We start from the raw sequence: 14,882 nt of genomic DNA, 5'->3' as shown, positions 1-14,882 counted from the left end.
AATTAAAAATTCCTCGCTGGTATATAAGGTTGCCACCTGTCCGGTTTCGACCTGGAAAGCCCAGTTTTCTGCCTGTCCGGTTTTCCCAATTTGGAAAACCAGCAGGACTCTCCAAAATTGATGAGGCGATCGACCAATCGCCATGTCATAGCCCACTGCATGACCTCACCCAGATTTTGACCCACACTACCATATTTTTAAAGCACTGCACTAGATATAAGCATACTTTAATTTGTAAATCCAAAAAAGGCCATATGCAGATATGAAACCCCCTTATCTGGAAACCCACTATCCAGACAGCTCTGAATTAGAGGAAGGCCAATTTAAATTTTAAACATTTTAAAATATATTCCCTATATCTCAGTAATAAAAAAAAGTAGCTTGTACTTGAGGGTAATTAAGCTGCATGAATGAAGACCCCGGAATACCCTGGGTCCCGAGCATTCTGGATAACAGGTCCTATATCTGTACTTTCAAAAAATTAAATAAAAAAATGTATTTGATTGAATTGTTGAGTGTTGTGCTGTGTTCTTGCCTAAAAGATAAGAAGACTTCTTTATAAAGTTCCTAATGAGGAGCAAATCAAAAACTTATGTAGAATTTGTAAAGAATTTAAAAAAAATTACATTATATATATTGGTAGTACTGGCCCTGAGGTCGATGAATGTGCAATCGGCTTCTATTACTTGTAAAGGTGCAGGCACTTACAAACTATTTCAAAAGAAAGAGATAAAGAGAGAGAGATACTGTAAAGAGAGAAGAACCTCTGTGAATACAAAGGTCAATGAAACTTAAATAGTCAAATCAGTTCATTAAAGAGGCCAACTCATGAAAAATGCAACCTGTCAGTACACACAGGTGACTTTTCTCAGGGATGTTTCTGTGAACAAGTAAACGGCGAAAGGTGCCAAATGAGCAGAGGTTTAAATAGTCCATGGAAGCAAATGTAAATCACACAGGGAAAAAGGTATCCCAATAAATTAAGTAATACCATATCAGTCCTAACAAAAACAAACGAAAATGGCAGAGTAAATAAACAGCGTGAGAGCTTAGTGTTGCTATAGAAAACCATGTGCCACGTATGAAGGTAAAATGAAAGGAAGAACATCATGGCATGTTAGCAAAGGACTCATCATTTAACATAATGAGAAGGTAAAACCAAAGAAAAATGTAAGTATCGGTTCAAGAGCAAGGTAATGGAAATGCTCATCAGGGAGATTGGTAACACTTTACATTGTAGCAACCAGGTGATTCTTATTGTAGTTGAGGGTACAAATCACGAACCAATTACCACCGACAACCAAATTCATAGGAAGATACCTCAGGCACTTTATATTGGAGCACTCAGTAATGCTCAGATAAACTGACCCCCCAGTGTGATTTTTTAAAAAAAAATAAAAATCTTGCCAGGTTTTAGGTGGCGAGTGCCTTGTTTTTAGAGCAAAAAAGCAATTGATGCAAAAAACTATGAGCAAGATTAAGCTATCTCTTATTTTTCTACAACCATTACCAAGAACCCAACCTACTATAATAAAGCTGCCCCATATTGTGCAGAAGGTAAATAAAAAAAGCAGTAAGGAAATGCTTTTATAAAAGAAGAGGAAATACAGGCAAATTACTTTACTCTGGTATATAAACATATTACATGTAGATACAACACACATATTTATCTTGATTGAACGTGTGTTTGTTAAAATGGGAAAATATGTTTAATAGAGAAACAGCTTGGGTTTGACAGATAAATTTGCTATGCTTGCGACTTGAATGCACCATTTTGGGACAGCTGGAGATGCAGCCTTAGGCATTGTAGTAGCTACAACATATGGAATAAACTTTATATTGCTGGAAGTCTTCCAGCGCCACAGATGGCGATAATTTGGCCCTTTTACATCCAGTCATCTGGCCATTATAAGTTCCCTCCTGGTCATATAAACATTAGACTGCGATATTCACGTTTCCTGTAACCATGTTCGTAGCCCCATCATATTTTTTTGTGAAATGTAATGGCCATTACATCATAGCATAATGCTTCTGCTCAAGTGGACTGTTCTAGCCAAGGCCACAGGAGATGTATGGGAGAAGAAGATTAGCAGAAATAAACATTGACAAAAAAAGATAATATTTTTACAGTTTGCAAATATGCCATAAATCATTGATTAATCAACTCCTTTACATGATCGCACTGTTTTCCTTGCCTGAAAAGTGTGATTTCCTTGCACCTAAAGTGTGGTTGTAAAAACATTCCTAGTCCAGATATGATGGTAATCTTTGTAGAGGCAAAGATTTATTAGATCTGAACTGCAATTTACCTTGACATTACTACATGATTTGTTTGATGCAAGGCAGCATGATATATTAGAGTACATTAATAATATGCCTGTCAAAGAATAAGTAATGAGTCTATATGAAACAAAAAGAGGATTTAGAGGCAAAATTAAGCCAACACACCCCTTAATAAAAAAACATTAAAATAAAGTAATTCAGGAATTATACAATAATATGCAAGTTGCATTTGCATTGGCTAATATTTACAGTACACATTTTTCTTAAAACCTGTACCTCATGGAAAAAAAAAAATATATATATATATATATAAATATATATACAGGTATAGGACCCGTTATCCAGAATGCTCGGGACCAAGGGTATTCCGGATAAGGGGTCTTTCCGTAATTTGGATCTCCATACCTTAAGTCTACTAAAGAATCAAAAAAACTGCAATTGAATCCAATAGGATTGTTTTGCATCCAATAAGGATTATTTGTATCTTAGTTGGGATCAATTACAGGTATAGGACCCATTATCCAGAATGCTCGGGACCAAGGGTATTCCGGATAAGGGGTCTTTCCGTAATTTGGATCTCCATACCTTAAGTTTACTAAAAAATCAATAAAACATTAATTAAACCCAATAGGATTGTTTTGCATCCAATAAGGATTATTTATACTTTAGTTGGGATCAATTACAAGATACTGTTTCATTATTACAGAGAAAAAGGGAATCAGTTTAAAAATTCTGAATTATTTGATTAAAATGGAGTCAATGGGAGATGGGCATTCTGTTATTCGGAGCTTTCTGGATAACGGGTTTCCAGATAAGGGATCCCATACCTGTATATCTTGATAAAGGTCCCGGGTGAGGACCGAAACGTCAATCTAAATAAAAGAAGTATCTTTTTTTGATTAAATTTTCCTGGTGTGCATCAGCATTTTTTACATATTTACATTGTTTATCTGATTTGCACACAGGTTGTAATCCCTATAAGTGTGTTCCTCAGCCTTTATATATATATATATATATATATATATAATTAGAATATATATCACAATTTACTATAAGAATATCCCTATTCAAAGAATAAGAAAAGGAGATTTTCCAAGGGTCACATTATTTCCACAGATGAAACTTTGAATCCATCACTCAGAGACTACATTGAGGTCCTTTAAAATTGATTAGTATTGATACCACTTGTCTCCTTGACAGGCATCTGTTTGAATGACTCTGTGTAGCATCAATCATTGTAATATGGCTGATTTGTTATATACCTCAATCTGTCATTACAGAGATCTGAAATCCCTGTGTCTCCGTCTGTTCTTTGGATTCCTCTAGCAGCTGAAGGCTTTGAGCTAGGAAACTGGGAAATACGTTTTATCGGCACTTAAAGGTATATATATGGTCAAAATTTGCCCTGGTCTACTACTCCATAGCATCCAATGAGTAGGTAGCATTTACTGGTCTAGTGGAGTTTGAATAATTATGGAAAACATATTTGAGGCCAACCACGAACACAGTGTGCATACTTGGAAATGTGGTGCGAAACCAAAGGACTCTTACATATGACAGTAGGTGTTAGTACCCCAGTAAATAACATCTTTAGTACTAAAAAACTGCAATCCAGTTGTTGCAACATGTTCAATGGAAGCCATAAATGATGCATTGTGTTCAAATGTTATACTGTATATGGGCCTGGTCTGAGTATAGTAAGCATGAGAGGCCTTAATAAAGTTGGGAAGCATTATACTAATCATACCATGTTGCACAGAAATGTTTGTGATGCCTAGCCTATTTAAGATAAGATCAAATCCAGCTATTGGATGAAGAGAAGCCAATTCAAGTAATGGCATTTGATTGCAGAGTTAGTGGTGCAAGGCTTTAAGCTTTAGTTTAATGTTTTCACAGTTTTGTTTTCACCTACATAGTACAGCTATCAAAACAGAAAACAGACCAGGGATAATGCGATAAATGATACCTTACCCAGTTGGCATATCATGAATCTTTGTTACTTGAATTTGTCTGTTGTTATTTTTCTGTTATGCTAAACATGAGCAAAAAAAGTTAATCAGCTCCATAAGCCGACTGGTACATCAGGCGATGTTGGAAAATGGAATACCTTTTGACTATTTTAACAGGAACTCCTTGTATTAAGTAGATGGACGTCATGGCCACGAGGAAACCCCACACGTTTTCACAGCAATTTTATGGCACTGACTTGTGACAATTTGTACAAAAGTCATTTTGAAGTAGGTAAATTGACGGGGGCCCATCTCTTCCTCTGATTCAAATTGTAGGTACATATCAAATTTCTTAAGAACTTGCAACTAAATAACCACCCAATAGCTTACTATCACTCTCCAGGGGTCTAATAAACATTCCCACTTATGTAAATGTTCACATATAAATGTAAAACGCAGTGGGCATTTATCTCACAATTTACTTCAAACGCTTCTTTTTCGAAGCAAGAAAGTAATAAATTCCAGAGATGCCATGCTGCTTAATGTTAGGTCTTTGTTTCACTTAATTGCAGTACTCCTCCACATAGGATTTCCCAAAACTGGCATCAAACAAGAAAAAACAAATGCACCGAGGGCAGATTTGGGACAATTTAGAAAGGCTTTCGAATGGTTTCCATATGGTAGAATTGTATGTGGCTGCCTGGTGAGTAGGAAGCAAGACATTTTTATTGAATTAACCCGAGTCTCTTGGAGAACAGCTTGGTAGATATATAATTCTCCCCTCATCTGTTTTACATTCTGAGCTGACAGTTGTATTTTCACTCAAATCCATTTAGTTATGAATTATGAGCCGGTCAAGATTGCTGATTTTTTTAGGCATAGGTTACTAGTTAGTGATACTCTCAGGATAAAAATACAACTGGTATCAAATGTGTATAAAGGAAAATAATAATGTGTGCATATGTATATGTTACATACATGCACACATACATATACACACATATCTTTGTAACATAACTTATTTTCTTACCTAATTTCAATGAACATTTTTATAGCTTGTCCTTGTTTTTCAGATATAGAGAATATACAAATCAGTTTATTCCCTTTGAGAAGCAAATAAGCTATATATCCCTTTCTATACAAGTCTTACCTCTAACTGTGAATGAAAGTTGAAACAAATCTGTATTTTATTTTCCCTGCCAAATCATGTCAGATTTTTTTTATTAGCATGCAGTTTAGTTGACAGTGTTTTCTTAGCCTATGTATAAATGCATTCCATTTGGTCAAAATGAGACTCCTTTTATCACAAATTGCAGGTGCCACAGCTTCTCTTTACTTCCTGCAGTTCTGATCATTCAGGTCGTTAGCCCCAACAAATATAACAAACAGAATGTGTCCATCAAAGTATATGGTGAGTCCATGGTATCTGTTCATTCAGCCCATGGCTCCATCAATAGGATACCCTGAAGGGCTGGCCAGTGTACGGACGACTTTACATCTCAACACTGTATCTGTTTTCTGGAGTGTAGACCTTGGGATTCATCTACAGAAGCACCACATTAATGTGTGGGGCTTAATGATAAAAAACTATTTTCATTTCACAATGTATTTCAAGCACTGGAGCAATTCACGACAAGACATACCAAGGCAGGGTCGGACTGGGGGGTGCAGGGCCCATCGGGGCTTCTGCCTTGGGGGACCCTGCACCCCCAATGGCCCCTGCCACAGCCTTTCAACCCCCCCTCACAGGCTCCCCCCACCCGTCTGATCCCCTCCCCCGAACACGCCTAAATTAAACATACGGTCAGCGCATCGGATGGAGACTTGCGGCTCGGTATAGTGCCCTGCGGGGATCAAGTCTGGGCCGCCGGGGCCCACCGGGTTTATCCCAGTGTCCCAGCAGCCCGGTCCGACCCTGCATCAAGGAGTTAGGATTTGAACAGGATATATTACTAATGAGCTTCGCTGAGCATTATCCCCCCATAGAAATAGAATTCTGTTTTACTGCTTTTAGCAACTAAAAACATTCTAATGAATAAAAACAGGTTATTCACTTGATAAATTTGTCAATTTGTTCGAAGTTTCAGTCCCTAAATTTTTATAATGATGTTAAAAAAATCACATGGTAAAATGAGAAATCCTAGTAAAAAATCCTAGTATTGACTGCGTTTGTTAACCCTATTTTGTAGCAAGATTTTAGAATTTAAATTTATGGAAAATTATAGTTCTATTAGCATGAGAGTCTGTTGCAGTTTCAACAGTAAAAGTAGTGTAAATAAATACCTTGAAGCCAAAGGGGCAAGTACACCGGTACAGTTCTACTGGGTCGCTGTTACATGTCCCATTGTTCTTGCATGGATTAGAGAAACACGGATTACACTTTGATGCAATATTCATGTCTACCGGACCTGAAAAATTGAAATATATTATATTATTAATAAGTAATGAATGCGTGGCAGAGTGTAAATTCAGTTGTAAAAAGATGTGTAAAACTGGTGTAAATCAACATACAAATATTTATACAGCTTTTTACACTACTTTTTTCTCCTCAGTCCCACTGACTTGACTGGGTTTAATTAGCTTTAAAGTAGTGTAAAATAAAGATGTCTATTTTTAGAGAAAATGGACTGATGACACTGTCCTGCATGATTAATTCCTATACAATTTTCCTATGATATGTTCCCCTGTAACCTCTTGACAGGTATAGTACCACTTTAAACTGACCAAAAAAAACAGTTTTCATCACAGGTCAGTGATTTGGAATGACAACCATGAAACATGATTATTTCCAGCGGGATAAAAGTAAGGGCTTTGGGGGCACAATAATAAACCATTTAGTGTCTCAAAAAAAAATTAAACCTACTTCTGAAACAGATTAATGACACATACACTACAGTTTGATTGCAAATGCTTAAGGCACACAAAACGCTTCAGCCTCCATGGTCCTCTGAAGAAGAATCTAGGAACACGCATCACCAGTTTTCATTTATTGATGCATTTTGTTTACCCCTTTCCTTCCTCAAAAAGCATTTGGGGTGATTAATAAAATCGTATTGTCGCAACGAGTATGAAAGTTTTGGATTCATTCAAGCTTCGGTATCGTGACTTTCCTTGGGCCAGGTTGGAGCTGCAGAGTGCCATTGAGCCCTATGGGAGACTTTCCTTGGGCCAGGTTGGAGCTGCAGAGTGCCATTGAGCCCTATGGGAGACTTTCCTTGGGCCGGGTTGGAGCTGCAGAGTGCCATTGAGCCCTATGGGAGACTTTCCTTGGGCCAGGTTGGAGCTGCAGAGTGCCATTGAGCCCTATGGGAGACTTTCCTTGGGCCAGGTTGGAGCTGCAGAGTGCCATTGAGCCCTATGGGTGACTTTCCTTGGGCCAGGTTGGAGCTGCAGAGTGCCATTGAGCCCTATGGGAGACTTTCCTTGGGCCAGGTTGGAGCTGCAGAGTGCCATTAAGCCCTATGGGAGACTTTCCTTGGGCCGGGTTGGAGCTGCAGAGTGCCATTGAGCCCTATGGGAGACTTTCCTTGGGCCAGGTTGGAGCTGCAGAGTGCCATTGAGCCCTATGGGTGACTTTCCTTGGGCCAGGTTGGAGCTGCAGAGTGCCATTGAGCCCTATGGGAGACTTTCCTTGGGCCAGGTTGGAGCTGCAGAGTGCCATTGAGCCCTATGGGTGACTTTCCTTGGGCCAGGTTGGAGCTGCAGAGTGCCATTGAGCCCTATGGGAGACTTTCCTTGGGCCAGGTTGGAGCTGCAGAGTGCCATTGAGCCCTATGGGAGACTTTCCTTGGGCCGGGTTGGAGCTGCAGAGTGCCATTGAGCCCTATGGGAGACTTTCCTTGGGCCAGGTTGGAGCTGCAGAGTGCCATTGAGCCCTATGGGAGACTTTCCTTGGGCCAGGTTGGAGCTGCAGAGTGCCATTGAGCCCTATGGGTGACTTTCCTTGGGCCAGGTTGGAGCTGCAGAGTGCCATTGAGCCCTATGGGAGACTTTCCTTGGGCCAGGTTGGAGCTGCAGAGTGCCATTGAGCCCTATGGGAGACTTTCCTTGGGCCGGGTTGGAGCTGCAGAGTGCCATTGAGCCCTATGGGAGACTTTCCTTGGGCCGGGTTGGAGCTGCAGAGTGCCATTGAGCCCTATGGGAGACTTTCCTTGGGCCAGGTTGGAGCTGCACAGTGCCATTTATTCCTATGGGAGGCTTCCAAAATCATGCAAAGTCGGAAAGGTTTTTCCGCCATTCACGATCAGTCAATACGAAAAAGTTGCGTTGGCGGTGACAAAGTCGCAAAGTTGTCGTTTCCAATCCGATTTTTCCCATTCGGGATTCGTATTTGTGGATTAGTAAATCTGCCCCCAAGAGTCTTTAGGCTGCTTCAGGCTGATTTTGCTACCCATATAAATCTGGTTGAAGAGTGATTAAAACTCATGCACTGAACGATGAGAGAATTACCTCGTTAGTTTTTACTCACACTTGACAGAATAAATGTAAACACTTTTAATAAGCTATATAATTACATTTTAATTCCATGAGATATTAATGTTTAATGATTAAAATGCAGACTGCTAAACACATTGCCTCAGTTGGATATGCCACTTTGCATTTGTCATGTTATTAAATATAAAGACTCCCATCAATATCTCTTTGAATGCCTTTAACTGCAAAATGTAAACCTGCTTAATTATGAACGCCGCTAATGATCAGAAAACCGCAGATTACACTCAGCCTACTAATATAAAGCAAAAAAACAAGAACATAGTTGTGATGTTTTTCTCTATGGAGACACAAGCATCCTTGGTATTCTGGGTTTCTCAAAATAGGTTTTTCTTTTCTCAAATTCAACACATTTTGTTTTTACAGTTCTTCAGCTGGGAAAAGCTCTCTCAGGTCAGTGTTCTGCAAGTCAACAGAATTCAACACTGGCAGCAACCATAACTGAAATGAATGGCATGTGTCCCGACACTGGCTAGGGTGCCATTTGGGATCGACAAGTTGTTATTTTTTACTTCAATGTAATCTCTTTTTTAACAGCCATGCAATGCAGTTTTGTCAGACATTTCCAAATATATATGTTTTTATAAGAGATGTATGGCCAAAATGAATATCGTCTGTTTCTGATGCTAGCCCACAAGCCTGCATTTCTCTGAAGCACTCAGAAGAGTCCTAACTGTATAATAAAATACAATAGTATGAGCAGTATAATAAAATGCTGGAGAATAAGTAGTAACATGCTGGATAGCCAGTTAAAGACAAGGAACTATTTTTAAGATAACTAATCAATAGTAAATATCTCCCGGGCAGAGAGGGAACTGCATTATAATGCTGTATATTTGAACATATATTGTATATCGAACAGTTCAAATACTGATACTTGGTGCTTGATGGTGCTTGCAATATTGTAACTGGCCTGACATCCTTCTGTACGACTAGTTGCACTACCTTAGCCTACAATATTTCTCCATATATTTAAAGAGAGTTATTGGCAGATATTACTATGGACTGCAGTGAGTATTCATCATTCTATATCATTCTATGCTAATGCTTTCCAAACATGGGCCTGATAACTGACTAGTCAAATGGATATTAGAGTGAGTTGCTCCTTCACATCAGAAGACCAATATGCAAGTTGTGAAAGTGGGGTCAATGCATTATAAAACAATTATATTTTAACAGGGACATTTCTTATATTTTTCTTTATCTATTGGGATCAACACCTGCACAAACCATTTCATACTTTGGTAACAAAACACATTATAATTGTTCATGAAAGTTCTCATTCATCCAGGTCATGGTATATCTGTAGTAATAAGTCAAATCAACTTAAATTGCCGGGTTTTTCTTGTAGACATGAATCCATCAACCGACTTTTCTTAATTCAGATTGAATATAAGAAAACTTTTATTATATATTATATATATATATATATATATTATATATATTATATTATATATATATATATATATATATATATAACTTTTATATTATTAACTTTTATTATGGTATAAAATAGACAATTCTAAACAACATTTCAATTGGCCTTCATTTTTATAATAGTTTTTAATTATCTGCCTTCTTCTTCTGGCTCTTTCCAACTTTCAAATGGAGGTCACTGACCCCAACAGCTATCAAACTATTGTTCTGTGAGGCAACAATTTTAATTGTTATTGTTACTTTTTAATTACTTACCTTTGTATTCAGGCCCTAGCCTATTCATTTTCCCATCTCTCATTCAAATCAAAATCTAATTTGGACCCTAGCACTATATTGCAAAAACAGGTGCAATTTTGCCTTTCATGACAATGTAAGTGTTAGATGACTATGTATGTACAGATAACAAGCAAGTTCCTGACTCATAAATAATACATTTAGTTTACATATACAGTAGCTAATAAATATATTTATAGATAAATGTGTTCAGTGATATCATGAGTTATTATCAAAACAGCTTTAAAATATAACGCAAAATAGGTCACCAATTTTAAAATACAAGGTCCTAGAGTTACCCTGGAGAAATATTGAACTGTGGCCTTGTACCTTTATATGGTCTAGGTATTCCTTAGGGACTTCTAAAATATATTTCTCAATATATTTCTCCTGGTTAAAGGTTTAACATGGTATAGTTATTTGCTTTATATAGATTTTACTGTCAGTTGAATTAAAATGTTTGGAACTGTCGTTCAGAGCCATTAATCAGCCTGCACTTGCCACATTGGTTTAATCATCAGTGGAAGGGAGAAGGCAGAGCCAGCGTCTATTATAATAACATGCCTGGTGCTACTTCCAAAGAGATGCACTTTCTACAGACACACATTTCATTTCCTGCCAGAGAGTCAGATACCATAAAATATACATGAAGTAATTGCAATTTATTCTTAGGCAAACAACAAAATGACCTGTATAACGTATGATTTAGAATGGATGTCAGAAGGAATGGGGGAAAAGCCTTCTGCACATTTATGCCAGGTTCCCTTTGGAACACTTTCTACTACACAGCATTCACCTGTGTGTTTTGAATCGCAGGATTAGAAACATTCTCTTTGCCAAATGGTAAAATAATATATTTCAATTTCCACGTGAACATTTGTAATTTGTGCGCATTTCTTGTCTTATATATACGGCTGCCAAGTCATGCCTATGTGACGAATATTTAATTAACAGCCTTTTACTTTACTAGAAGTGGTTCTGCAATAAAGAAATTGGAAATGACATACAACCAATGAAATGCCTGATAAAAAAATGTAACAATCTACTGTTTAATGGGCACATTACATGAAAAGGCTGTTGTATTACAGCACCTGACTCTGTTCTGCAAAATTCACATAGAAGTTGACATGGTTTATAATAAACATCCTGTCATTTGGGCTACAGAATGGGCATGATTGAGAATATGCACTAATAGGTTGCAGGGATCATTAAACAAGAGGCAAACGCACCTTGCCCTTTAGGTTGCACCCTAAGGTACAGCTTTTTGCATTCCTAGAATGGAGCACAAAGAACTGAATATTCTGCTGCAAATAGTGCTGCATTTGGTGTTACTGCATTTAAAGGAGGCCTGTGGCCGTCCCTTGGGACCCTCAGCTTGTGTGTCATTCAGCAGCAAATGTTATTAGAGGTCTGTCTTGTGTCTCACATTGTGCAGCAATTCAGCTCCCTAATTGATTTAATTACTCTAATTTTAGAGCAGTGCAAGGTGCAGAGCACAGCCACTGCCCTAGACACAAGTTCTCTGTATAGTTTGCACCAATCAGTGCCCTTGTATTTGTACCTGGAACAGTAGTAAATGAGCCCACATAGGCGTTAAAAGAAAGAAACGTCTTTAAACACTGCAGAACAAAATGCTTGGTAGACCAATAGCATATTATCTTACAATTTACTTTCTAAAATCTAGAGAACATACCCTGAGGTGTTTTTGTCAGTGGTCACTCTGGCCTTTTTATATGGGTTCCATGGAATTTATGTTATTTGATACTAAAAGGGTTATTTCATTGTATTTGTCTGCAGAAACAATATTTCTGTTAGATGATATGCAACAATTCCTAACCTGTGCTTTTTCACATCTGCTCAGAGCACACTAAGCATGTGCAGTGCCACTGACACTCCTAACAAAATCCAAGATGGGGAGCTCCTGCGCACAACTTTGAAGGCCTGGATTACTACTGCTAGAGATGCTGAACCTTTAGGCTGCTGCAGTAAGTTCAGTATATAAAATATAACATTTCTAGCCATATTTCTTTTTTTATAATTTGGTTCTCCTTTAAGTAAGGTAGATCGAGTATTAGGCACATTCTTATAAGGAGTTAGATACAATGATGTCAGCACCTTATTAAAAATCTATTGTTGGCAACTTTAATTCTGTGTTTGAGAAAACAGCATATGGATGCCATATATGTATTGTATGTAAATGTTAGAAATATGTCTGATTATTTCATGCTAGCAAATTCAAATTGCAACAAAAAATAGACATATTATGCACTGTAGCACACAATGGGAAACAGCCCCACTTCCACTTCATACCTTTGCACTGGAATTTCTGGGTTGGGGTTGTCAGTAATAGTCTATCAGCCATATCTTCGGGCCCACTGCATCGGGCTATGCCTGGCTCTTTGTATCCTGCCTTCACCCACTCGGACAACCAACGCAAATTGCAGTCACAATATAAGGGGTTTGTACCAAGAGCCCTGAAAAAAATTACATTAAATCATACATGTGATTGATTTAATATTAAATGCAAAAACAAATCAATGTCTTTGTGTTCTGTAACAATGCAACATTATGTGAAAACCCTGCTCCCAATAAACTGCTTTTTTTAACCTCTTCTCATTTTGCTAGACGTTAAAATAAAGTAATGAAGAGACAAAAAGGTTAGCAGTGGTGTTAATAATTATTACTTTATGCTTATTGTACTGATACTGGCAATGGCTCCCATTATCTCCAGAACAAAAAAGGGCAATGAGAATTCAAACAGCTATATCTAATGTAATTAAATGTTGTCACACAGAGGAACTGTGCATTGGAAACCCCCCCTCAGTTTGGAATCTTGGAGACCTGGAATGAAAGCACAGCATAAAACAGAATGGAACCATTGTGTTTTCACGTGGTTTTGTTCTAGGAACAGAGAGTGATGTTTAATATTTAAAACGGTTTCAGCCTTGGAAGAAATTGCAGTGACAGGGCTGTCAGCTCTTATTTGTAAACACTAGTGCACGACACAAATCTTACAAGCGTTCACCAGTGCAGAGAAAACTGTGAAGCCGGCAGGAATGGCCCTATTCCTATGAATTATAAAAATAGCCAGCTGCTTGTTCAACTAAAAGCAAACTGCAGAGAACTTGTGAAAAAGTTATCTTACAAGTGCAAGTTTTTTTTAACATTTACATTTAATCTTAAATAACCTATAACCCATTTATAGGCACAAAAAAGAAAAAAAACACTGGTGGGTATGGCAATTATTTAGGCACCCACACTCCACCCCCATGATTAAAATTTCTGACCTTCTCTTTTAAAAAAAAATAGCTTAAAAAATAGCTTCTGGGGTTTATTTGCACATTACCACCATGCCATGTCCTCTTCTAGGTCTCCCTTGCACTGCCCTGGGCAGGATGCATATGCAGTATACTGTTTATTAAGTTTACTATACTGTGCATGGCCTCCCAAGATTCCTGGGAGAAGACTGAACATGGTGGCTGGCACAATACCAGCCCAGGTGTTTGTGGTTATAACAACTTAACAACAAAAATGCAAAAAAGAAAGTTGTAAATTGTATATTTTGACATTCCCAATCCGTCTGTTACTGCTTATGCTTGATACTCATGTGGCAAGAGGGAGTATTAAAAAAGAGAGAAATAGGGGTGGGGTCATGACACATAGGGGTGTGGCTGTGCCTTGTGTGGGAGGGGACATGACATCAACGGTAGTTATTAGCCAGATTATTTTTCGGATTTCACAAAGCTGACAGTTGTAGTCTGGAATTTGGTTTAAAGCAGCACTTTTATTTGCCACTGACACCGTTAGAAGACAGAAAAAATTAAAATGCTTGTAATTCAGACTTATGCAAACATTATCATTGCACAGTAATGAGTTTGTATGCATGTCGGTGAAAGAACAGTACACAAAAGAAAAAGTTTGCTGAAAGTTCAGTGGTTGAATATACAGCCAATCATTCACCAAAATGAAACAATTCCTTGTCTGATGTGGGAAGCATCTCTGGCCCCCGGAGTGTAAGGGGAACACTGCACTGCTGGACTCTGCTATGGAAAAGTAGTTAACCACATGGCATACAGATACTATGAAAAATGTCACATGCAGCAAAAATAAATATAACTCAGCATTTTCCATTACTTTCCCTTGCAGAACATGACATAAAACATATACATGCTGTCCGGGGTAATCTTCACTGGAATGAGATAGATGTCCATTGCAATAAACAGGGATATAGCCAAACTGTTAGCTGAATTCTTATCCAAATATATCAGATCCCTGGAATCCAACAGGTCTATAGCTAACAGCATGTATATTTGCTCTATTTCAGCAAATCCGTGCAGATAAGACAAGTTACTTACAGATGTGACAGTGAAGTGAGGTCACTGAAGGAACCATCAGGAACTGTTGAAATATCGTTGCCATGAAGAGTTCTAAAATACAAAAAAAAAAAAA

At 38.0% G+C, this 14,882-nt stretch overlaps 1 protein-coding gene across 1 annotated transcript in view; it reads right to left on the bottom strand.

The window, feature by feature from the left end:
* The window catches only part of slit3 (slit guidance ligand 3), a 382,174-nt gene that overhangs the window by 23,841 nt on the left and 343,451 nt on the right, over positions 1-14,882 (bottom strand). Inside the window, 3 exon segments of the mRNA NM_001079270.1 lie at positions 6,516-6,640; positions 12,744-12,907; positions 14,789-14,860. Coding sequence (NP_001072738.1) covers positions 6,516-6,640; positions 12,744-12,907; positions 14,789-14,860 — 361 coding nt within the window.

The sequence above is a fragment of the Xenopus tropicalis genome, chromosome 3, assembly GCF_000004195.4.
Source record: "Xenopus tropicalis strain Nigerian chromosome 3, UCB_Xtro_10.0, whole genome shotgun sequence".
Taxonomy (NCBI): Eukaryota; Metazoa; Chordata; class Amphibia; order Anura; family Pipidae; genus Xenopus; species Xenopus tropicalis.
The sequence above is the reverse complement of the archived record's forward strand: the minus strand, read 5'-3'. Positions and strand labels throughout refer to the sequence as shown.